The sequence below is a fragment of the Lates calcarifer genome, linkage group LG10 (genome assembly GCF_001640805.2).
Source record: "Lates calcarifer isolate ASB-BC8 linkage group LG10, TLL_Latcal_v3, whole genome shotgun sequence".
NCBI lineage: Eukaryota > Metazoa > Chordata > Actinopteri > Centropomidae > Lates > Lates calcarifer.
Window position 1 is genome coordinate 15,104,317 of NC_066842.1, and position 27,012 is coordinate 15,131,328.

General features: G+C 39.8%; 1 protein-coding gene across 1 annotated transcript in view; it reads right to left on the reverse strand.

Moving 5' to 3' along the window:
* Positions 1-27,012, reverse strand: part of shank3a (SH3 and multiple ankyrin repeat domains 3a) — a 166,218-nt gene that overhangs the window by 130,172 nt on the left and 9,034 nt on the right. The window contains exon 4 of the mRNA XM_018663819.2: positions 7,784-8,250. Coding sequence (XP_018519335.1) covers positions 7,784-8,098 — 315 coding nt within the window. The 5' untranslated portion in view covers positions 8,099-8,250. The remainder of the gene's footprint in view (positions 1-7,783; positions 8,251-27,012) is intronic.

Consider the following 27,012-nt stretch of genomic DNA (forward strand, 5'->3'; position numbering starts at 1 on the left):
CCACCCTTAGAGAGGAGAACTTGAACATGAACATGTCTAAGATCATAGATGTGGATTCCAATGATGACAGGTAATTTGTAGCTTGCTGTAAGGTTGTAGCTACAACCAAAAGCAATTAAGTTGTAGTTATTTTTATATTTGACCACAATAAGAGGGCAAGAGTGAAATACAAAGACATTCTACATTTGTAGCTTACCTGTGAACTACTGCTAAGAGACTAATTTAAATAAAGATAATAGAGACTGTTCTTCCCTGCAGTTCAGAAGAATGTAGCAGAGCACTATTGTAGTGCAGTTTATTGGAAGTGTGTAAAATGCCAGGGGGTCTCCTTTTCCCATTGGCAGGAAGGCAGAGAGCACAAAGGCTCTTAGAGAGTGCTTGCCACTGTAAGTAGAGTTTCAGCTCAACTGTACAGAGAGTGAGCGACAGCTGAAGTCTCATAAAACACTACTTAATTGGATGATTTCATCCCTTAGTGGCAGCCACACAAGCTGTCCAAAGCCTAAAAAAAGAAATACAACTTAAAATCTAGTGTCCTCTCCCTTCTGGTTATAGATATAATGTTACAATGGAGAGAGGCGTTCCCCCCTGCACAAACACAATGAATATCTTGACCAGACTTGTAACAAAAGCTCAGTCTCGCTGGGCTAATATTAATGTTTGCCTCGACTCCCCAACTTCTCTCAGACTAGACTCAGAGAGAAATAAAGAAAGAAAAACAACAGAGAAGAAAAGAATATTGGAAAGGAAAAGAAAAAAAGGCAAAAAAGTAGAAGCTATTTAACAGAGTTAACCCAAAAGGTGAGCAAATCAATAAACCAATCACAGAGTTAAATGAGAATTGCCTATCCTCTAGCAAACATTAATTGTTTTATCATTCAATTGATTAGTATCCAAATGCACTGTCCCCAAAATGGCATCTATTCTTTTGTTACATCACATTCAAAAGTATTTGTATAAGACACATTAATATATGTACTAAAGAAAATACTAACCTGTACCAGCATATGGAATTTGCTACTGCTTTGCAAACCATGCTCTCAGAAAATTACACTACTCTTGTTTCCAACCTTTCCTCCATTTCTACTTTATACCTCTACTACCTCTATCTCTACTCTCTTTGGGCAGGACCTGATGGACAGATGGAGGGAGACCTAAGGAAAAAGAGGGATGAATGGGAAATGTGATGGGAATAAGGGGAAGGGGTGATACACTGGGTCAAATCTCTTGCCATCTCTCACTCTTTCCCTTGATGGGTGTTGCGGGCAGATGGAGGTAGGAATATGCTAGCCACGTCTTGTGCCCATGTTGCCACTGTGAATGAAGCTAAAAATAGCAACACCGAGACGTGAGAGGCTTTCCAGAGAGGTGCCCACCAATCACAGATACAACATTGCATATGTCAATCCGTGTGTGCGAGTGTATTTGGAGGAACTGTCAAACTACTGTTGTGTGTAAGACTGAAGGCAGAAGCAGGGAAAGAGACATGACATATGGATGAAAGACAGTGGAAAGGGAGGCAAGAGAGAGGAGCACATAAATACCAACATACATACTGCACATTCACGTATGGAAGAACAAAAGGCAAAGGGTACAAGGACAGATTTATTAACAAATACACAAGGTCCTTATCAGATGCTAGAGAACCAGAACAGTCTAATGTAAGAAGTTACTAGAAAAAAGCTTCATAGACATCAGTAGGAAAACCAAAATCTGCTGAAATGCTGTGACAGAAAGCCCAGTGACAGGGGATATGGATAGACCATTATCTACATATCAAACTCAACACGAATGACTGAACACTCTAAAATGGGAAAAATAAAGATGTTATCACAACAAGAAAAATGATTGGTACTGAGGAGATGTCACAATCACTGATACCACCATACCTGAGAATAATTCATTTGTGCGCCACAAGCACAGGAATGTAAGGTTTAACCAGTGTCCTCCTTGGAAAACTGATGGTGAAAAATCAAGATTAGGTCTTGGTTACATATGGGAGGCCCATAACTGAGGCCCTTGCAGACTGCAGAACAAAGGTTGACAATGCTGGCAGCCAGGCTAAAGAAACACAGAACAGAAGCACAAGCCAAAACAAAAAATGCTCTGATCTCCAAAGAACAGTCTACAGTGCAAAACCAGCTGCAGTGCAGTATTATGGCAAGACTCAGCAAGAGCTGAAATTGACCAGCACTGGAAGCTCACATGGTAAAAACAATAATTTCATACCACCAATGCTCAGTGAGTAACAGATCTAAAGGTAGACCATTACACTCTCCCAGAGCAGGAGCCAGTCACCATCACAGTAGCACACGCTCAATAGGCCCATGGAGAATCAGATACCATGATGGCTTGAGTTGATTCACACCTGCTCCTTAAAGAAACTAACAGCACTGGACAGTGTCTAGTATCTGTAACTGTCCTCAACCAAGGAGGGTGTTAGGGAAAAAAGTCATATCTGCATACTAATTTAGCTAAGAAGTCTCAGTCTGCCTGATAAATTAACACTGCAGCCTCAGCAGCGATGTTTTGATTTTCCTAATGCATGCAATTTTATTTCACTTTTACTAGTGCATGACATTTCCTAAATACGTTCATTATTATCCATCGTAGTTTAAAAGCTATGTAATAAAAGACAAGAGAGTGGTTTCATATTAATTTCTTTGGACCAAGTGCAGTTTGGATTACTAACCATTCGATTAAAAGCCCCTGTTATCAAAGTGTGATTGCTATTTGTCTCTGTCATGTTTTAGGTTTAATTTTAAAATATAATGTTTTCATATAACACATCAAATGAAATGTCAGCTTTCTCTAGCTTATTTAATTTAAAAAACGTATTGATTCAATGAAGTATTTGAGTCAATGTGTTGAGAATTTCCTACAGCATAATAGAAACCATTTACTGACAGATGAGTGACTGCTGCCATGAAGAGCCCTGACACCCGCAGTGTTTATTACAACTCAAGAGATGGGGAGAGGTAGAAAACACAATAATTAACCAATCAAATAACTATCATATTTACTGTAGGCTGATATGATAGTAAGCCTTAAATGAGAATATGATAGGAGAATACTCCTTCCAGCTCTTTGATGGCTGGATCATCACTGTGCCCACATGGTTTCACTTTAAAAAGAATAACTAGCCGGCAGCATTATGGCAATATATACTGTGAAATGATAGGAAACTGTCTGCTGGTGTAGATTTTGCTCTACTCTTTCTATTGAGGAAGCGGTCCCTTTCATATTGCTAGTTTATTACAATATATGTCTGTGAAGATTCTCAGTCATCCAGATCATGGTCCAAGAGGGGATGAATCGAGGGCAAATGGACTTGAGGAGGTTAAAAACAGGGGTCTCCCACCAGTCAGTCAGTCAGAACTGAAGAAGCCTCTTGGATGAGAGGTGAAAGTATCTACAACCAAATCCTGTTCTTCCTTGATTCAAAAGACAATATTTACACGTTATGCATTAATGTGATGAAGTACCTTGATTTGTCAGATATTCAGTTTACTAAATCAGCCAAAAACAGACATTCCCATTCTCATATGGTTATTTTATCTATGAGGAGTTTCCCTATTGTATTTCCAGAGAATTTAACACATTTATACAAGATGTAAAGGCTTTTACTTGTAAACATTTAAAGAAAACATGTTCATAATTCTTGTCTCAACTCAAACATTATATGGTGACAATCCTGTACACAAAAATTTAGTTAAAAGAGCACAGGATCAAGCATGTAGTACCTAGAAAAAGGAACTACATGCCACTAAATTCTTGGTTGTGCACATCCATATCAACCAACCAATCTATCGACCAAATGGGGTCAGCCCTACCAGCAGAACAAATGAACCAGTTAGTAACAGCAGGCTCCCACTCTACTTGGCATGGTGGAACAATGTTGAACATGGATTGGCTACATGAAACTGTAGTCAACTGGCATACTGATCCACCTTATCTAGAACTACATCAGCAACATTGTAATGTTACTCAGACTGACAGTGTGGGCAGATAGTATTATAAGAAAGAAAGGAATACTGGAGGACTTGGAAACAGAATTGCTATGAGAACCTGAGATACCAAGTGACCCCAACACCTTTACAGTTAAGTAGCTCAGTGACAAGAACAAGATTCAGGGCCATCACATTAGCCCTGCCGGTCATCAGATATTCACTGGAAGGTGATGGTCAGGACCAAGAAACCAGGGGACAGAAATTTTTAACTAACCCATTGTTGAAACACAAGTTTTAACACAAATGAGAAGTGAGACTAGTTGGGTAGTTGACTAAACAAAGGTCATTTAAGCATCAGTAATATTGAAAATATTCTCATTACTACAGACAACTTGTCACAATACGCGAAGAGTTTCATCCAAATGCCAGCATCCAGAGACTGTATGCCAGCTAGCAAGAAGGGCTTAGTAAGTGCCAAGGCCAATGTCCTGAATGAAACATGATGCATCCATGAGTACATTGGCAAAATAGTTCCTGAAAATAACCATGAAAATAAAATATTAGAGAACCCTCAAACTCATAAGTCTATGTATGGTACAGTACCAAGACACGAGGAAAGCACATACTGGCCTGATAAGATTTTTTTTTCCATTTCCATCGGAAGTTTTTTTTTTTTGTAGAATAACCATCATCACATTGTTATAGCTCTGACAGAAATTACCTTCTGTGAATGAATAAAGGGAGAAAGAACAAAAAGAGGGAACAAGAGAAGCAAATGGAGAATAAAGATGAATGTAGGTAGTGCAACAGACTATTTATGTCAGTGTCTCCTTCTCCTCTTGAGAGATGAATGACACCCATTAGCAGTATTGGGAATCTGTCTCTTTTTTGCTCCAATCATAGAAATAGAGTTTTGGTGGAGTTGGATATGATAAATGACAAATGATACCCATGATCTGAAAACAGACAATCTTTGCAAATAATCTGCCCAACAGTCTCACTGAACAAATGGTAGTATCAACTGCTAATGCAACTTTACGGCCTCCTACTGCCAAGACGCAGCACTTTGTTAAAGTTGCACTGAGGATTGGGCAACACTTATGTAATAATGGAGTTTACTTAGTCTAAATCATGGACTGAATCATGACCAAATCCATCCCATTTCCACATTATTAATTTCAGATATGCCTCACAAAGTGAGCCTTAAAGTAGAATTGACAAACTTCACCACCTCATCAAATACTTGTAAGAACACATTTAACAAGGGCTGGGTTTTATCTTTGAGCTCTCCTTTACACTGATGTCATACATTTCTCCTAAACATCATGTACATCAGTTCACCTCTAAGAATAGAAATTCAGCATAAAAACATAATACCAATACTTCAGACCAGTTAGATAGCAAAAATATTGGCACATTGAGATAATCAGCCAGGCACTGAAAAAGGAAATGTGAGGACTAAGCCATTTTAGCCACTGGCTTTACCCCACATGAGCCATCACTCCTCCCTTCTCTCCTGCAGAAAAGGAAAAGTGTTGCCTGGTGTGATCTTTGCATGGTGCTTCATTCTCCTGATCCAGGCTTGAAACACAGCAGGAGATGTGTAATCCTACTTCAGGCGGACTATTCTAGTGTAATCTCCTGCTCACTCAGAGTACACACAAGTCACTTCTGACTGCTCCATAAAAGATTCAAACTGTCAGAGTTGGCCATCTGTCATCTGTTTCTGTTTGTCTGTCAGACTTTGAGGCTCTCTCTCTGTTTGTCTTTCCATCTATCATTATGTCAAGCTGTATATGTTCTTGCCTGTTTGTCCATATATCTGACTAAATGTGGTTTCTTGAAAGTGAAACTAATGATCTGATGAAAGCATCTTTACATTACATAAGAACATTAAGGGAAGTCCCATGGTAATGGGATTACGACTTATTAGCATGTGCGCATGTGTGTGTACATATATACATGCTCACAACTGTGCATCCATGTAAGAGCATGTTTGGGCCTGTTTCTTTGCTCATGTATACTGTGCAAGTGTGTGTGTGTCTATATGATACAAGCATGTGTGTGTGTGTGTGTGTGTGTGTGTGTGTGTGTGTGTGTGTGTGTGTCCAAGAGAGAAAGTGTGCGAGCTTGACTGAAAACCGTTTTTGTTCACAGACAGTGATTGTGCACCACCTTTGGGGAATTCTCTGCTTTCTTTTCAACTGCTCTCCTTTTATTTCCTGTCTTTATTCCTGGCATGCAGCGCCGGGGCCTCACTAAGATACAATGGGTCATTTCAGCCAAGTAGCCAACAACAATGAGGTAATCAACAATAACAAACACAAAAACAGCCTCTTGCCTTTACCATCAGTGTCTGGAGAAAGACTTAAAAGTACACTCAAACTAAACCACCTGCAGAAAGCCAACTGAGCACCTTAGCATGAGTATGCAGTGACTGGCTGTAAAGGTTTAAACTGCATTTTGCTATACTGTTAGCAGAGGATGTCTCTAGTGGAGATGTGAGAGCAGAAGGGGAGGGGTGAGTTGACACAGAGGCACATTAGTAATGAAAAGCTTAATTCTGTTTTGTTATATAGAAAATGTCACATGGTGTCTCTCTAATGGTATGATCTTATGTGTGCTACTGTCAGCGAAAGACAGCAAGGATAAATAGAGGGAGCGTACATGGGGTTAGAGATATGTTGAATTGATAACACTTCATTTCATTCGCCAGTCAATGATGGGTAAAATATTTTCTTCTCTGCATTTATGTGCAGTTCCAGGCCATCACTTTCTGCTCAAGATAATTTTAAGTCGTGACTTGTAAAGGACATTTTAAGGGGATTACTGTCCTTACTTAACAGAGAGGAATTAAGTACTTAAACAGGTATAACCAAAAGAAAACAAAAAGAGAACAATTCATTAAGAATGGCTGTTGTATTCCCCAAACAATTACTGAAACACAACAGGATAGCTGCAGCTATCAACATGAAGTACAATAGCAGAGCCTGAAAAATGAATGAAATGAAACCTTTGCCCTGTTGAATAGCACCTTCTGCAGCTAACTGACGGACACACTTCAGTATGGTCATAGTGATTTGGTGAAGAGAGGGACAGCACATACTTTCCACTGAAAATGGGAAAATAAATGAAAGAAAGAATCAATGTCACAGTCTAATGGTTCTGCATTTTTTCAGTGGATGCAATACTAAAAAAGACATGGGCTACATCTTCAGGGGAAACTGCTGGGTAAAGATTTTAGTAAGAGGAATGCAGGACTGGATCTCTGTCTCTGCAAAGAGCAACAGCAGTGTGACAGAGGATGAGGTAAAGTTTCACAGTTAAGGTATAACTATCTTGATTCTCTACCTTGTGTCTTCCTGTGGATTTACAATGCCTCTCAAAGCCTTCTTTATCCCTGATGCCTTTTCTCTCTCTCTCTCTCTCTCTCTCTCTCTCTCCCCCCTCCCGCTCTCACCCTAAGTGGCCAGTTGTCAAAGTCAGCTGAAGCCCAGTTAATGAAGAGGTAGATTTATTAGCGAGACATCAGTGGAATAGGCAAAGGGAGGGGGGGGAGTGGAACCTCCAGAAGCCAGCAAGCAAATACAGCCACGAAGTGTGCATACCAAAAACAAAAAGAGAGGGAAAAGAGAAAGAAGAGGGATGGGATGAAAAAAAGATGGTAAAGAAAGAGAAAAAGCAGAGAAAACGAAGATGTTGGAAGAAATAAAGCAAAAGCTATAAAGCAGACAGAAGAGAGGTAGAAAGCACCCAGTCAGAGAGGCAGGGGGAGAGGCAGCTTCCCTCTCTTTTATCCTCTCTCCAGCAGTGGCTACAGAATGAGCTCTTACCGTCTGTTGTAGGTCTGGGATACCAATGCGGATGACCACGGTGTTGCCTGTCGGCTCCTCCATGGGTGCTCTTGCACTGTGGCTCCGCTGTGCACCGGGACGGAAAGCCAGAACACCGACAGGATCAGGAACGCCGCTGTCCTCTTCCCGGGAGCTGCCGCTGTCAGTGCTGGCCCCCTGGCTGCCGTTTGCTGCGTGTGTGTAAGGGTGTGTGAGTGTGTGTGAGTGTGTGTGTGTGTGGTGCTGCTGCTGCTGCTGGTCCTGCCGTGGAGGGCTGGGTGGCTCATGTTTGCCGGCTGCCGGACGCAGAGGCATGCTCCGTGTTAGGGGCTCGGTCTATGTCTCTCTCTCTCTCTCCACACACACACACACACTCACACACGCACACAGAGACAAGCATACACACACACGCCGATGACTCTCGCTCACACTACACACACACACGGCTTGCAGCGTGCATCATTCGCCTGGGAGAGAGAAGAGGGAGGGAGAGAGAGGCAGGGAAGGAGGGTGGCAGAGAGGGAATGGGCAAAGAGGAGGAGGTAATGGGAGATTACAGAGAGATGGAGGGTAAAAACACAAAGAGAAGATTAGTACCAAGGGAACTTGAATAGAAAACTGAGAAAAGATGCAAAGATAAAGCACTATTCATAGAATAGTGTAAAAGTATTTAACTCTAATCTGTGATTTGCACAAAAGCTAATCCAAATGCAATTAGCAAAAAAGGAAACATTTCATTTTTAAATAGAACAAAATAGATAAAAGAAAAACAAATGATGACAAATAGCAGAATTGAGGGAGAAGATTAATCAACATTTGTATAAAAATATTTGGATCTTTAGTATTAACTGTAAGTGAGTTTGAATAATGTTAATAGCAGTACTAATATCTAACTAAGGAGACTGCTGATACAAATTTACTGACATTTTTACATTACTTTGATTGTACACATTTTTTGAGATCCACAATTCACCAAATGTGAAGGAACTTCTCCAGTAACAAGTGATAATGAACTCTGCATATGCTGTAATGTTCGTAATGTGACACTGCTGCTGTCACACACTGTTGCTTTTGCTCTAGTGTGCTGACACTGTGGTGACGTAAGGGCAGCATCGGGGAGCACTGCTTGTTCAGATCAATGTTGGGGCAGGATTTGGCCTTCATGCTTCACTTTATCTATCTGTGTATGTGTGAGTGTGAGTGTGAGTGAGTGTGTGTGTGTGTGTGTGTGTGTGTGTGTGTGTATGTTGCTGATCAAATGGTTCCATGGTAAACACAGTGAGTCAAAGACAGAGGAAGCTGCTTCATTCTCATAAGGGGGATTTTTTTAGTTTCTGGTTTCATCGTGTAGTCCCTGTGAAGCCATGAGCGTAGAACTGTGATTAAGGGCTAAACAAATAATGTTAATTTGACCTTGATCTAAGTGTAAAACAGGAATCCAAAAACAATTTCATAGGCAACATTGTTTTAATGTTGTCCGACAAACAGGCTCAAGTTATTGGCCTCTTGGGTTCGTGCTGTCATATTCGATTGAAGTCAGAACTCAAGATAACAGTGGAAGTGCTTATCAGAGGAGATGAGTACATGACCTCTGTGTGGTATGTAAGACAAATACTTTAAGGTTTGAATATTGCCATCCCACTATTTGAACAAGCGAGCTTTTCATGCAAGGAAAGCGTACCATGAAACATTTGTGGCAGGTCTGTAAATTATTAATTGTAAGCTTAAGTCAGTGCTATGCTTCATTGTGTTCTCAGTGCCATCACTGTTTACATTGACCAAGCCAGTATTTTCTTACAGGGTAGAATTTAAAGCAAGCACTTCAGGGAGAATACAAGTGATGAAAGCTCTGGGGCTGCTGTTACACATTATAATGCAGGCCCTTGAGCTGACACACACATACAGGAATATATGCCCAGAAATGTTCATATAAAGGGACACCCACAAAAATACAGGCTGCAGGAATATTTACAGACATTAATCAACATTCAGCATTCCTCTGCTTTGTGCACAGGGCATTTATGAAGACAGTGAAGTCCTGATTGATTACAAAATTCACATACATATTTGTATCTCATAAAGTTAAGTGTCAGGTTAACGGAGAGACCAAGATTAAAGGCCATCATCACATTAGCTCCACCAATCTTCAGACATCCGAATAGTATTGAAAAAGTTGGCCAAGAGATGACATGGTGGCTTCTGATATCAAGACCCAGAAATACAAACAAAGAATAGCTATTCTAGCTACACGCTACAAGTTGACAAATGGTATAATGTGACTGAAGAGACAAATGAGTGAGACAGAAAAGTTTCTTCGGTTTGTTGTGATTCCTCTTGTGAAGCTTCAGTGTGTCTCACTGGATTTCCTGTGATGATACTTTTAGCCAAAATATTACCTCATTATATCAGAAAAGCCTCTGATTCCTGCAGAGAGCTTCTCCAAGAAAAGAGTTTAAAAGTAAATCCTGCTGATAGCCTATATGCTAATGACCTTGTGGAGTCTCAGAGCAGACACCAAAGTGCTAATTTGGTGGCACGTGTTTGAGATAAACACAAATCAGTCACAGGTTTTTTTTCTCACTGAAAACTGTCTCACATGCACCCAGCAGAGGTTGAACTGTGTGCATTTCCCTGCACTATAGAGGATTGTATGTGAGTACTCTGCCACTGCTGGACACTCCACAGTATGTAATCCCATTAGCACTGGAGAGAGAGCATGGCAGGTAGCCCTAATACATTAGAGGATTTAGCAGATCACTCTACCGTATGCGACTTCTGCTTGCCAGGTCTTTAGGGCAAGGAAAATTGATAACTCTTCCCAAAAAACCTTGTAGTGTAGCTCAATATTCACATTTTATAAAGCAATTCTGTGCCCCTACACTACTGCCAAATAGGTCTCTGTGTACTTTAAAATGGCACAGTGAATTACCAACAAATTACAACACAACTAGTTTCAGTCACAATTGTAAATTGTGTATGAATTCTGTTCTGGCTGCTGACGTTAACAGAAATTTTTCAAAATGACTGATATCTGGAATTATCTGAATACATAAAGCAGATGATAAATAATAACAGATGACACAATTGGAAGGATTACGTTCTGGGAATGTGGCAAAGGGATCTAAGATGGCTTGCCAATAAGCAATCATGATTCCCCTAGACAGCTGGGGCAGGGCCACAGAGAAATTTCATCCTACTTGCATCATACAAGGATAAACTGAGTGGGTAACAACACTTGAAGAGATCTAGATACAGGGAAGGAGTTATCTGGCTGGACAAATGGCAAGAAAAAAACTCAGGGAACAAAGATTTGGGCTTAATATGAAATACACTTTTTATCCACCTGAATTTTCACCAGTGCAGTTCACAGAGATCTACTGAAAGATCTAAAATATTTCAGATAGAGTAGGGATGTGCACGAATAATCGATTAATCTATTAGTTGAAATAGTAAGCATAGTCCGTACCCTTTTTTTTTTTTTTTTAAAGAATCAACTAATTTTTATCTAAAAATTTGACTAATTTTTATTTGACTAGCTCCAGACTCGCAGCACAGATGAGAAACACTGCTGAGAACATAACCACTAGTCTGAGGTGCATTGTTGATGAGTGGGGCTTGGGAGGTAAAGTTAGTACATCTGTACACTACACTGCAAAAAACATGACACAACATATTATTACTTTGGTTTGGGTGGAGGGCACGTCTTAACGATGACGTCACAACTAATTGATTAACTGACTTAAATTGCTTTGATTAATCGACTTCAGGAAGTAAAATCAAATCAAAATGCCCATCCCTAAGATAGAGATATAACTCTGGTGTATGGATAAGGATCAGTGTGTAATTCTACAACTGCTGAAGTGAAATGCTGACAGCTGAAATGACTAGGCAACTAAAATGATTAGTGGGACAGAAAATGCGACAATTTTAATCATCAATTAATTGTTTCAGTCATTGTCAAGCAACAATATTGAACATTTACTGTTTCCAGCTGCTCAAATGTGAGGAACCATTGCTTTTCTGAGTTTGATAATCCTTGAAAATTGAATGGGTTGGGAGACTAAAGAAGCTATTTGAAATGACTGACTATGATTGACGTGACTATTCTGCACCATTTGATTAATCTATGAAAAAAGAATCAATAGATTACTTAGCAATGAAAAGTTGCAGCTGTTCTGACAATGCTGTGTTTACCACAGTGAAGTGTAGGAGTAAACCCACTTTCATATACATATTTAATTCTACACTATGCCACTGAAAAATACATTAACTGAATTAATGATCAGTACTTGGGAGAGGTTCAACCACTTAATGAATCGCTGGACTTTCAATCCAGCTTGAAAAAGTGACATTAGCATACCCAGGTTTGGATCATAACGCAAAGCTGTCATTTATCATCTTTCTCTATAATTGTATTGTGACAAGATTCACCTGCACATCTAATACTGTGTATAATGTAATGTCTTATATCCTCTACCTTTTCAGACACTTGGTCGGCAACAGAGCAAACTTGAAAACATATGGGATCTATGAGTTTACCTATAGATCAACAGTGCAGTCCAGATACTCTGTCTAACTCCCATGGCTTGGGAACATTAAGAGAGTGGACTAGAATTATAAGGAGGCTAGCTCCTATGCCTCAGCTAACAGCTACTGCCTCTTCTCTCTTCGGCTCAGATCTTTTTCACCCCACCCCCCTCTCACCCCATCCCTTGCGCTTCAGCCCAGTGAAAACAAAGTGAATAATTCATGACCATAGCAGTGTGTGCATGGATCCAGTGCAATGTATGCATGTATCTGAAACATCCGCTAGGCTCTTAAAGTCCTTGCCATAGAGCTACACTGTACATGAAGACCTTCATAAGCACATCTGCAAGCCATCAGCCAGCCCGACTGCTCCCTCTTAGACATCCACACTGGGAGAAAAAAAGGAGGCTGGGGCAGGGGGAGGGAGAAAGGTAAAGGTACGCAGGGTGGCTGAAGTAGCATGAAGCAGAGAGGGTCGGAGAGGATGTGGCTGAGACAGTCAGTGGGCCAAGAAAAAAAAAAGCAGAGAGAAAGGGAGCACGGAAGAAAAAGGGAGGGTGACGACAGAAGGGGAAGGTGGGAGAGCCAGCAAGAGGGTGGGAGAACGGGAGGGAGAGCATTACGTACAGTCAGCTTTGACAAACCAGCCACATAACCTGTGGCCTAGAGTAAATGTGATAACTGTTCACAGACCCCATCAGAGTCTGCTTCACGCTCCTCTACACCTGGTAAAGCAAATGTCATGGCCACTCACAAACTGAAGTCACCCGGGGCCACATTCATTCACACACATGCAGACACACATACGCACTTTATCTCTCTGTCCTTAAAAAACATTTTCATTCATTCTGTCCTCTTGCTACCTCCCTCCTCTCTCATACTGAAGGTAATTCATTGGTAAGGCTAAGCATCAAACAAAACGGGAGAATGTGGTTTTAGCTGCCTTTTTTGGTGGGTGTTCTGCAGTACCTGTATGTTAGAAGGGATTTTTAGGTTACCAGGCATAACAGGCTGATTTGTCTTTTAATAGAGCTGACCTCAGAAGAGAGCAGACATCCATTCTTCAATTTAAGATAAGATAAATATGATGAATATCAATTTTCCAGACATCCACTCCACACTAGACTTAAGTAAGCGTGAAGAATATGATATTACTGGGTGAGAATTAGATACTGAGATTCGTAGATTTTCTGTGCAATTTGTATTGATTTTTAGGTTCTCCCCCCCCCCCCCTTTCACTCTCTGGCAGGGCATGCAGGAGCAGCAGTGCCAACCCCCTGCATCAGGAAAAGGCTCTTTTCAAAATGCTATCAGGGAGTGGGTTGATCCAATGAACCATCAGGGGGAGGCACAGCAGGGTGGGACTTGGAGGAGGGCTCCCTTCCACAATAACTGAGTGGTCTCCAAAGACATTAGAAAAGGCTGTTTAGGGTACACCTGAGTTGAGTTGAATGGCTCTCCAGGAACTGAAAGGGTGTAACCGAGGCATTAGAAACAAGGTTGTCAAAACTGAAGTGGCTGCTCTCTGAGCTCTCATATAATGGCAGATGCTAATTGTTAACTAGATGGCTCACTGCCTGTGGCATCATCAAGTTAACTCCTAACAGTGTTCTGATGGATACTGAGAGGAAGCTGGTGGATTTGCTTTGGTCTTGACATTAATGACTGTAGCTCTCCTCTTCAAGTCCAGTGGGCAGGTTGAACTTGATTGACAAGGAAAGCTGCAAGGCAGCTTTAAGTGTAACAGGATCAACATCTTCTAGAGAAGAGAGAGTGTGCACTGTATAGAACATAATGCTTGTTCCATAATAAAAAGTGGAATTGTTTTGACACCCTAAGAGCAGGAACTTATGAGAGAGGGCATTACCAAGCTGCAACATTTTTTATCTCATCCAATAGAAGGTTGGGATACCACCAAATAGTTGATGAACAGCCTGAATTCACTTTGCTGATGCTGCTGGACAGAGTTCATCCTCTACTCCAAGCAGGATTTTTGAAGAAGCACAGTATATAGCACCTCTTGAATTCAAGAACCTTGGGGTCTTGAAATACCTTACTGAACACTGGTGGAAAAAGGTATTGATCATGTGGGATACTGCACCTTGAGCAATTTGGGAAATGTGTTAACCAACGCTGCAAATTAACTTAAAGTCACATTTATTTTCTGTGATCTAATGATCTATGATCTAATCCAAGCCTGTTTTAAATGCATTATATGAAGCATACAAGACTGCAAATATAGTAGATTGTGTGTGCATATGCATGCATGAACATAAATTAGTAGATGCTTCATTACAGTAGCCTCCTTCAATACCAAGTGTCAAGAAACACACATGCACAATCTCTCTCTCTCTCTCACACACACACACACACACACACACACTCACACAGCCAACTCACACGGATTAGCCACTCAGTGTAAACAAAACAGTGCCTGACCCATCCAGAGCCCCAAGGCCACATGCAGAGGCCCCATATGGAAAATTAGCCATGCGCTAAAAGCTTTTGGAATCAATACTCTACAGTAGCTGCATCACATCCCAAAGCCACTGTCTCTATCCAGTTCGCATGGGCTGACACAGCAAGCCCCTCCTTTCTCTCTCACATACAGATGCACACAGCTGACATACATGAAAACTAGAGTGACATTCCTAGGCACACAGCAGGGTAATCATAATGTTACGCTGTTTATGAGTTAGAATATCAATATTTGTCTTGATTTGGTTTGCAGGGTAGAAATCCTGCTTGGCAAGCACCTTCACTATGGCTTTTAAATCTGTCACCCTGCAGCCAGAACTGGAGATGTGACAAACTGACAAAGAGAAACATTTTAATGTTATGGGAAACCTATTGCATCTCTTTTTTTGCTTATACTGCAAAGGGTATATTCAAGGACATGGCTATTTCTACGCTCTGTCAGAGAAGATTTTGCACGAAGTTTGGGCAATGCATCACTGGAGCTGATGTGACATTTTTAACACTGTTGTGTGGTACCACATTCTTTTACACACAACAGGTCAAATACACTTCTTTTGACATGCAAACAGTGATATGCAAAAATCTAATCTGAACACAGACATATGTGAAGTGACCATGAAGTTAACAATGTTACCTTCAACATTTTTGATAATTTCTGAGAAAAAGCAATCACAGAGTCAAAGAAGACACATAAGACAGGTTTCTAAAACAAGTTGTGCACAAGGTATATGGCCAAGGCACAGTTGGGATGCAGGAAAAAAACTCTCGGACGAACAAAATCCTGTCACCAAAATCCATTTGCACACTGCATCCTCACTGATCTCTCTTGTCTTTGCTGTTTTTGCTTCCTCTTGTTCTCATACAATTCATTTTTCCATGCTGTCTGTTGGTTTATGAATTCTCTTTCTATGACCGCAGAAAGTTGTGGATGTACAGTATCTGTTGATCTCTGTGTTTCCAGGGTTGCTGCTCGAGTGTCAGTTGGCTCTTTGATGCAGCCTGCCTATTAATAATCAATGGGGCTCCCCAGAGAGAACTTCATAAAGCCTGCCAGCCAATTAAGACCTGTTTCATACCATACACCACCACAGTTCTTAAAAGGCAGGCTGGGGATGCTAGGGAGGTCAAGGATGTCACAGCGCCAGTCTCAAATTAATATTATCAAATGTATGCCACAGTGGAGAATCAGGGTTTATGCTTATTAGCACACAATACCACTCCATGCAGTCTCAGCCCATTCTCATTCCCAGGTGTTGGCAGTTTTGTCTGTCCATTTGATCATGTACAAATGGTGACAGAAATTTTGTGTGGTCAATTGTGAATCATCAAGCCAAGCAAGTGGATGGGCTGTTAGAGGAGATACAGTATGTATATGTATACTCAAGACTAACACGTGCAGGGCTGGCTCTACAGCCTTTACTATACATGTTCATATATTGACAGATATTCAATATTTTGAGCACATATTTACTTACATGCACTACTGAGAGCCAGCATTCCCTTTGCCTACTCATGCCCTATTTCAGGGCATGAGTAGCATTAGTAAAGTGACAAACACAAAGCTTTTTTGTCACTCAGTGAAATCAAATAACATTACTTCAAACACGAAAAGTGATAAAATGTTGTGAGAAAAGCAATAAAATGAGCAATCAAACTGGGATTATAATTGAGAGCATTATCTAGACTAGGGCTGCTGGATGCTGCACATTTAGATGTCATTGTATTTCCCAATCTCAGATAGTCAATGACAATGATACGTTCACTCCCTTGTTAGAAGCGGTTTCACAGCAGCTTCCTGCTGGACTAACTGCCAGCACACCTCCTCCTGCAATAAACCAACCATACATGATGAGCACACTGACTGCACTATATTGCCCTGTTTGCTAAATGGTTAGCTGCACCTTGTGGCCCAAGTTTTGGAAAATTGTAGATAATATAAATAAAATATAAATATAAATAAAAATATATAAAAGGTATATTCACACTACACTTTGTATACCCACAAAAAACATAGGTCATAGTAGGCGTTTCCAATTAGCTGCCAAAGACAAAATCCTTACTATGAAATCAGTAATAAGGGTGCACTTAAAAGTGCAACATGCTTGAAAATATCAACCCATACAGAGAAGTACCCCAGCAGTTTCTGACATAATAATTACCCATTAAAAGCAGTGGTTATCCTCAAGAAAGGAAAGTTTTCTCCAAGAGACATGTACAGTATTGTTAATTTCAATGTAATTCAAAATTACAGATCAGGACAAAACAACATTTACTATAAGAGATATTGCAATCATCAAAATTTCAAATTGTATAATGTTCCCCATATCATAACAAATCTAACAAATCTTCAATAGTGCAGATCATATAAAAATCAATATATAACCCCCAAATGTCACACTGAGATCCTCTGCCTCTGAGGTAGTGGTGGAATACTTGATATTCCTGAATACTGACTGTGATAAAACAACTGCCATTTTCTGTTCATTTTCAGGACCATCTCTATCTGGTAAGGATCTTTAACATTAGAATAGCAAGTGTTAGCAAGCAATAGTATGCATCCAAGTGCTGAAAAACAAGAAGTCATGAGGCAATTAGTCACCACCAAACAGATGCCTAATTTATGTTAGTAATGAGACATCTAATCCATGGAGCAAGTACACTGTCCAACAAAATGTCTTCTACTGGCCACAGATAAAGAGAGACCATGAGAAAAAGACAAACACACTAGAATGATACACTACGTGAGAGAGATTGTATGCATACTACACCATCACATACACACACCATATGTAAACCAGCAATAAGATGGACAGATTGGGGGTGGGGTAAGGAGTCACTAGAAAATGCATTTCCTGCAGAAAATGCAGTGTGAATGCTGCAGCAATACTTAGAATGGCAGAATATATGAATAGCAAAATGACAAAATTTTGCTATTCATATATTATTCATATAAAGCAAAAAGTTGAACATTTTAAAAAGCATGAACAGTTGAAAAAAGTTGAATAAGCATAATGTAAAAAGGTTAAAAACATTTTGACAGCTGAACATTGAGGTAATCAGTAAAGCCTGAGATCGAACTGCCAACCTTCTGATCAGCAAACACCCACACTAAATGGTATGCCACTGAAGCCCACACTGCCACTTGTGGAAAATGAGGGTATATCTAGATATCTCTGGTACATAGATTTGAAAGGCAAAATTGCACAAAAAGTTGAACATTTAAAAAAATTATAAATAGCTGAAAAAAGTTGAATAAGCAAAAATATAAAAAGGTTAAAAAGTAGTTGAATGTTTTCTGCAGCCGAAAGTGCAGGAGTAGTCAGTAAAATTTAAATGCAGGAGCCGGGGATCGAGCTGCCAACCTTGTGATTGGGAAACTTGAGCTGAGCTCCCACAGGATCCTATTCATTTTTTAATTGATAAAAAAGAATAATATAAAATCACACATTAACAGCAGCAAAAATGTGAATACAAGCCAAGCCAGTCTGCAGCATTGTTAGCCACGTGTAATGCTTTTAGATTTTGTCTAGTCAATTGTTGTATGGAAAGAGATGGGAGTGGAAGCTCTATAATTTTAAATGAAGCCATTATTTTGTGATGTTTAATTCATAATTCAAGAAACTCTGTGTTTACTTATTCTGTTCTTTAAATTCCTGATTGACTATGATTTTGCAGCAAACAGGTCATGCCAGTGGTTGAAAAATCAGTCAATGGGAAGAGACCACTGCATTCCATAAATTTCACAACAACCAACTATCGATTGTTAACCGTGGCTGACTATCGATTAAGGAAATGAATGCTGAAAATTTGTATCCCTAGTTCCCTCTAATCTATAAGTACATACAGACATAAAAAGACTGAAGGAAAGCCACTATTCATAAGATCACCAATTTGATCCCTCTCAGCCAGGGATATAAGCCATTACTAAGCCATCTATTCCTGAGCTTTTATGGCTATTGATCAACATCTGTCATTTGTAAGAGAAACATACTGTGTCTGGGTCACAATACAGTCGAGAGGCAGTTTGACACATCAGAGTGGAGCTCTGATCTAGAATGTCATGCATAGAAACATCACTCAAAAAAATCGATGTGTGTGTGTGTGTGTGTGTGTGTGTGTGTACACCAAAAATGGGAAAGGACATTAGGGTTACTGAAATCTACAAATACTAGACAGCCCACACATAATGCCTATTTCAACCAACATACACAGTTTGTTTAGTCTCGGCAGTTAAAGAGGAGCACATATCGAATGACTGAGAAAATACAGAAAACATCACGCCATTATTAATGTAACATCTGTAACATCTGACTGACATCTTCTACTGCTCAAACATGTGATGTCACTTGTCCCAGTTCCTGTTGTAAAAATTGTCAAACTCTGTAAACCTACAACTACTCAAATGGGGCTGCCTAATGGGCAACAGATAACCCTTCTGGGCACTTGCCAGGTGCAAATGTGTGGAGGTGAGGTCTTTGCTGCAGGATTCTTGAGTAGTTAAAGCAAGTCTCTGCAGATGTATTAGTCAGTTCTTGCAGCAGCCCCTTTTTCCACTATTCCTCTCTGTCATCTTCACTGATGTAAAAACAGATAAAGGTTGGGAGCAAACACAGTGTTTCAGCTCCAACCCATCCCCATCACTGTGAGTAATGGGAGGAGAAGGGAAAAGGGTAGATCATAACAGCTACACATTACTAAAGGGCAGTTCCTAACCGGATAAGGCTGCTTGCTGCAAAAAGTCTTACCCTCACATCCAGAATTAATGAACCAGATTTCACAATATTTGTGAATAATACCATAATGATTTTCTAGATTGCATTCTGTTATGAGATATTGTAGAAAAAAGTATGAGAGGGTCTTTAGTTGCTTAACTGGTGCCATTGTTAGAAACAAATAAAACTATACTGACTTTGAAAACTCAACATACTAACATACTAACACCACAGTGTTGTTTTAGCACAGCAATATCATACTAAGAGAACTGCTTCATACAAGTGCACCAGTGCACCAGTCTCATGTTGACTGATCCATGTTTGACTTCCACTGTGCTGCCTGATTTTCAAGCAGCATGGACATCGTGATGTAAGCCCTGTGCAGTAATGCCTAAAATGCTGCTTTTTTTGTGTTTGTGGCATCTCACTCATCTGATTCTATCCCCGGATATATCGGTGGTGAATACCTTCCAACAAGATGCACAACTGGAGTGATGAATATGATCAACTTCACATTCATAACTGAACATGCCTGAAACCCTGCAGTTGCCTGATGTAACACCATTAATTTGCATACAAATAGATGCCAGTGACATCAAGAGGTTGTAAAATATTGAATCACAAAAACTGTGAGGAAGTGAATTACACTGTGCAAAGCTGTGTTGATTGGTGTATGAAAAACAGGAATAGTACTCAATGTGAGCCTCTTCACAGTTATGCAAACAAGATGTGGCATTTATATACTCAAGATTTTAAGGCATCATTAAATGAGATGGCAAAACAATGGTGCACAGATGGTATCAGGACATCATCTGAAAGTGACAGCCCTTCACTGCATCCGGAGTTTGCTCATGGATAAGGCTTCAGTCTCTCTTTAATTGTGTGCCTTTGTTTGTCAATGACTTGACAGTATAAATACTATTTGATATGGCTGCTTGCTGCCATTACACATTTCGCAAAAGACCATGAAACAAAGACAGTTAAATACTTCTGTGCACATTGTCCAGCTGAATAAGTACTTTAAAACGTGGACTGGTACGAGCCTTAATAAAACTGACTGAAGGATCCCTACTTTATATGCATTTAGACTATTTACAATCCCTCTGCCATAAATGTGTTTTCATTCTTTACCAACAGGATATTTGACTGATTCTTTTCCTGAGCCTCATGTTGGCTTTGATATTTGTTGTTCAGATACTTTGAACAGGAAGTGGCACAGGCCGAATAGATTTTCACAGTATGCTTTTGTTCAGTGTCTTTTGTACACTTAAATGCTTCCATTATTTTCATTCTCACAATGAACAGTACATGAGCCCACACTCTACTAACTTGTACATTTCCCTGTTGTGAGACTAATAAAGGATTATCTTTCTGGGTTGCAAATGATTGACAAGCAAATTACTCATCTCTACTATTCATCACTACTAGCTACCATAAACTGCTGTAGTGTATATTGTATCAGAGCTGCAAATTGCATTTTTTTACAGGGCAGTTTTTGCATTTCATTTTATGACTCCAGGATCAATATTTTTATTTGCTGAGGTATACAATTTTAAAATACAGATTTCTGACTACCATGTTCAGTTCTTACATCTTTGAACTCCTTCTTGATCTGTTCAAAGTCTTTATCCCTCTCCAGCTTCATCAAGCATTAAGAAAACGTGTCCAGAAGCTGCATTCCCCATAAATGCATTAGCAAAACTCTTTTCTGAGAGGCATCATCGATTCCAAAAAGCTATTTCCCTCTTCTGCTACTGCACACCACACATTACCTGGTGCAGGGAGTATATTAAAGGGCACAGCTGCAGGTTAACTCGCAGAGCGTTTTCTCATCTGTTAGCTCACCGGTGCTCCTCTATGCCTTCATATTATTTTGTTATTAGGACTCAAATATTTTTCACTACACTCTCATCAACAAAATTTGCATGCTTACACTAACAATTATAAACTATATTGTGTGTTAGTGGCACACTTAAATATTCCTAATGGCACACTACAACAATCAAATTCTTTTGGAACATATATCATAGAAAAGGTGGCAGCAGAAGTGTGTAGGTTAGCGTGGAATATATTTGGGCTACTCCATTTTTAAAAGCAGTGTTGTGTTGCATGTATCTGCAACAGGCAGTTATAATCACAGAAAATAAATCTGTTAAATTATGTTTACATAATAACCCCCATTTCTTTTCATATTATCACCACATGTGCCAACACTCTAGCCCGCCCACCTGCACACGCACACACAAACACAGGCACACACACACACACAGATTCTCACCTGAACTATTGTTGTTCTCAGAAGACTCAGAAGTCTCAGAAGACTAAATTACAAATACCCACATTTACTTGGAATCAGCCACTACAAACTGAAACACTGGACAAAACAATTTTTTTTTTTTTTTTTTTTTTTTTTAATCCTAGCAAAAAAAACATAGACATGGCCATTTTGAGACATCATATCTGTCTTAATGTTTAATCAATTATGAAAATAATAATTCACTAAAGTTGTACAAGACAGATAATGTTGTTGAACTTGAAAAACTTCTTCTCTATCTTTGCCACAACAGCACAGTTATAACACATACATGTGTCCTATTGTTTGCTTAAACTTAAATACTGAGTTGGACACCATGTAGAAAGTATGACCAGAGTGGCTGAAAAAGTTAATTTGGCTTAACTAAACAAATCTCAGCTCATAGTAACTTAACATCACCTGTACAGATGTATGCGCACAGAACTGAGCCAATAAACTAATAACTAAATTTAATACTACTTGTCTGTTTTACTTTAACCAGAAATGATGATGTGAACTGTAACCAAACCTAGTGCAAAACACAAATGAACCTGGAATCATGTGTGTTTACAATCTACAGATAAATGATGGAACTATGGGTAAAACAAACAATTAACAAACATGGTTAAATTAGAAATCAATATGGCAATGCCGGTGAAAATTGGGACAAATGGTCAAACACTCAGACACTGTGCTTCAGCTTCTTGGTGAGAGAAAAGCTGATTGGATCTTTTTTGAAAATACATTGTTTGCTTGTCTCACTGCCCAACATCAAAGGTGTCAGTGTGCTGAGGTTTGATGTCATCTCCCTCTCCATAAGAAAACAAAGACCTTACAAAGCAATTTTACTGGTGACCATGCGTAGAAGATCCTGGGGACTAATCAGATGGACAGTAAACACTGTCATTTACATTCACTAATTATCGCAAAGAAAACACACTGCACCATCTCACATCTGACAGCACAGACAAGTACACACACACTCAGCTACAAGCATATGCCCACCTGCCTCTGCTTGCATGGCTTACTCTCATACTAAGTTTTCACCATGCTATATTTTTTTCAGTAAAAGTCTGCGAGGAAAAAAAAATCTTTGGTAGTCTTGTTTCCCCCTCACAACACCCATCCCCACCACCACATCTCTCTTTTCTGTTGCTCATCCCCTCCCTACACCCAAATTCGTCTGTTGTCGATGTGTCGTGACTGTCTGCCAAGTGCAGTAATTACAGTGCAGCAGTAGAGCTGAGCAATAGAGAGAGAAGCAGCATATCAAACATGACTGCACAGGGCTATGGGTCTAAAAACTCATTCTCAGAACTATGGGCTGCTGCATGCCACAGAGCACCAGACCAACAACTATTAGTCTTCATTTCCCCTTATGTATTTATATAGAGTTTATTAATATCATACAGCCATTGAAAGCTGTTTGATAACAGAGTATATTGTATTGAATTGGATTACAGGTTTAATCTATGGCGAGCTAACTTCCCAGTGCACAGCCATTAGTAGTCCATTGATAAAAAGATGAGCACTGTGAGGCACCTAGTGATTTCAGATACCTACATGACCACTTTATGTCTAAAATGCTGAGATCTCACACACCAACCCAAACAAACTCTCTCTCACTCTCTCTCTCTCACACTCACACACACACACACACACACACACACACACACACACACACACACACACACACACACACACACTTGTTGATGTATTGCCTATTACACTGCAATGACAGTACTGGCAGTGAGCCCAGCGCAGTGGATAGTTTATGATGTTGGGAATAATAAGCACGGTTAAAAATAACTTTATTATCAAATGCACCTCAGAGACAACAGTGACGTAGGCAAACGGGGCAGACTCTCTGACAGGAGATGAGGGAGAGCATGCACTCTCAGACAGCATGGGCTGGTGTGGGAGGGGTTAGAACATAATACACAGTCACAAATTAGCTAGAAATTTAACTGTAACTGTCACTAAAATTAAAGGAAGGAGATAGAGTTGACAAAGATATCACCTAGAGTACCTAGAGGACTGATATACCTCAAAAGCTACATAAACCATTTAAAACAAATCAGTGTTCATATAAAAAAACATATATAAATGAAGTTAATGTGGGCTATGGTTAAACAACTCATATCATTTTTCTTTTCCCTATGGCAGTACAGACTACAGGTCTGCCACTCTTGCCTTCCAGCCTTAAACTGAGGTTAGTCTATCATGAATATCAGGAAGGATGGTCATTTATTGGCTATCCCGATGGATGGCCATTCATTGGTTGCCCCTTTGCTATACAGCACTAGATCAACCAAAAAGAGTTATTACTGAGCAGGGCTCCTTGCCAGTGGCTGACAAAAAGTCAGGAATGAGAGGGTTTTGCAGAACAGGTTTACTCAGTAAAGTAACAGGTAAAGAGTCTGAGTGCACTGTCTAAGTTAAAAATCAAGGTAAGAGAGTCATCTGTAAAAATATGGCTGGGTAAAGACTACTGTATATTACTCATATTGCCACTCTTCATTCATGTCTGGCATTTCCTTGAGGATGCAGCTTGCCTTGAAACTGAAAAACAACTCTGCAGGGGGGAAGGCTAATCAATAGCCTCTGGAGAGGGGTTGGTGATAAAGTGTTCATTTCTCTAAAGCTACAATAATGACCTAATACCTCCACTTCTAGGTCCACAGGGATTTATGTGCTTTTGTGTGTGTTTTCACGTGTGTGTGTGTGTGTGTGTGTGTGCCTATGAGTGTATTTGTGTGTGTGTGCGCGCGCATATGTGCATGTGCATTTGCCTGCATGGGAAATTGTGGTCCTTCAACCTAATAGCTAGCAGAGAAAAATGATTCCCCCTCTTTCTCTGGGGCAGTGAATTAAGAGCTGTTATGTCCAATGCCTTTTTCTCCTTCACAAAGCACACCCACCACTCGAAACAAGAAAAAACTATGGAAAGGTATGACTGTAGATAAAAAGTGAGCGTGTAATAAAAGAAAAAGCAAAGCACAGCTCACTATACTCTCAAACCCAAACAGGTTGGGTGAGTGCTACATTATAACATTGACCTTGCTGTGTAGTTGGCCCTGCCACTGAACCAGATGTTTACCACATAAACGTCTGAGGATCTTCAGTGGTGATATAATGAGGGCAGCAGAGCGTGTTTGTGTGTATAATACACTGAACAGCTGTTTGGTGCCACAAATGCACTCACACAGCATAAACACACACATTGGGGAGAATTTAACAGTTTTGTGCATTTATGTTCATGTACTCGTGCAGTCAATTTCAGTGGGTTAAAACATGGGTCTCAGTATCTGTCATAGAGACATCAAAGAAGACAAGAGAATATTGTCAGCGCATTCTTCACCATAAACATCAATTTCAAGTCACAACCACAAAAATCAAGTTTTTCTATAATGCCACATCAGTAGTAGAAGAAAGCTGCAAAGCTTCTTACTAGGGAGAAGCAAAAAATATCTATAATGACGTGCCTACTGATTACTGTGTTTATTTACAAGTGGATATGGTAAAAATTCTCTTGCTTGAGTCTAAAATGTGAAACACAGAAAATATATTTTTCCCAAATGTACACACAAATCTCTTAAGTGTGTTCATACCATTTTTGAACAGCTGTTTGTGTACTAAATTAACTGGCATGTTGTCCATTAAAATACCACCCAGTAAGGCTGTATGTATAATGGGATAGTGGCTGCATTTCCATTTTTGATCCAAAGCATTGTCATTTTTTGGAGCATGGTCAGCATCATTACCCTCCTTTCCACACACACACGCCTAACATATGCATACCTCTCTTCCCCATTTATCAGTTTCCTGCACTGCCCCCCATCCATGTACACACACCATTTCATCTACTTTCCTTCACCCTATATTCTTTGGGAAATGAATATGCAAGTCAGAGGGGGTTGTTATGGAGGCCTAGTTCCAGGAGAGCTTACGAGCTTCTGTTTCACAGCTGGGTTTGATTCCACTATCATAAGAGGTTGATCTAGATGAACAGTGCATAATGAGTGACCCTGCCAGTCTTTGGGTTAATTTTATATACATCATAATGTGTGCAGGTTTGATTCCTTTCTCTGGATAATTAACAGATCTACTGTTATATGGGGTCACCTTCCTTGGGGTCTGAGAAGATGAATATGCAGAGACACAGACATAAACAGAAACAGAAAGGTCCATGGCCAGATAAACACATGTGTGTATGACATTTGATTTATCTTCAGTTTAAAATTTTTTTCAGATGGACCCATTGTGTTTAAATGTTGGAGTCTAGTGCTGCCTGTGAAGTACAAGACCCTAGGTTCAAGGAAATCGAGTGGGTTCAGCTAGTGCATACCTAAACCTGTTACCATACAAATACAAACAGGGTGCCAATACATAAAAGAGTTGGCCCTAAAGCTAAAAAAAAAATACCAATTAAACCAAATAAACAGTACGGTCACAAAAATGTTTGACAAATTTACAGAGTACTGGAGTAATTCAGTGTTCCAAAGAAGCTGAAATTGGTTTATATTGTTGCTGTTAAGGAGGAACGCACTCTTTCAGTTTGCTAGAGGCTTTTGAAGATGGCTTTCTGCCAGACACAGGCAGCTGGAATAGCTTTACCTTTGGCAATGGGAGGCAAAAAACACATGCATATTTTACACACACAAATTCACATTCTACAGACAAATACACATGTACATGTAAACCACACTAGACCCACACACACACAGCTCCCACAGGTGTATGGGAGAAAGTAATTAGTAGGAATAATTTAGTGGAGCATCTCCTCTTATCTCTCCCTCTGTGGTGTCACTACCCTTAGCCAATGGTAATTACCTGTCGCTCTCTTAAACTTGAGGGGACATTTGCTGTGTGTGTGTGTAAATATTTCTGTGTATGTGCATACAGCCCTTTAATAAAACTACTAATTGTAGTTGTGTTAAAACTTTATTTGTTGTGGTAGCTTTGCAGTTACTCACACCAGTGTCTCGCTCTGACCCAGTGTCTTCAGACTCAAAACAGCTCAGCTGAATGAAGCAGGAGCAGGCAATGTTCTGATACGGAAAGGTGGTCAAGATCCAATTCTTGCTCAAACTTGCTTTATATGAACATATTACTTACAATTTTCTTGGCTATATGTGTATTACTTTTGGATATGAATATTTAACCATGTGCTTAATTATGATACACAAAAGCTAGAAAAGAGAGAATAAAATATCCTC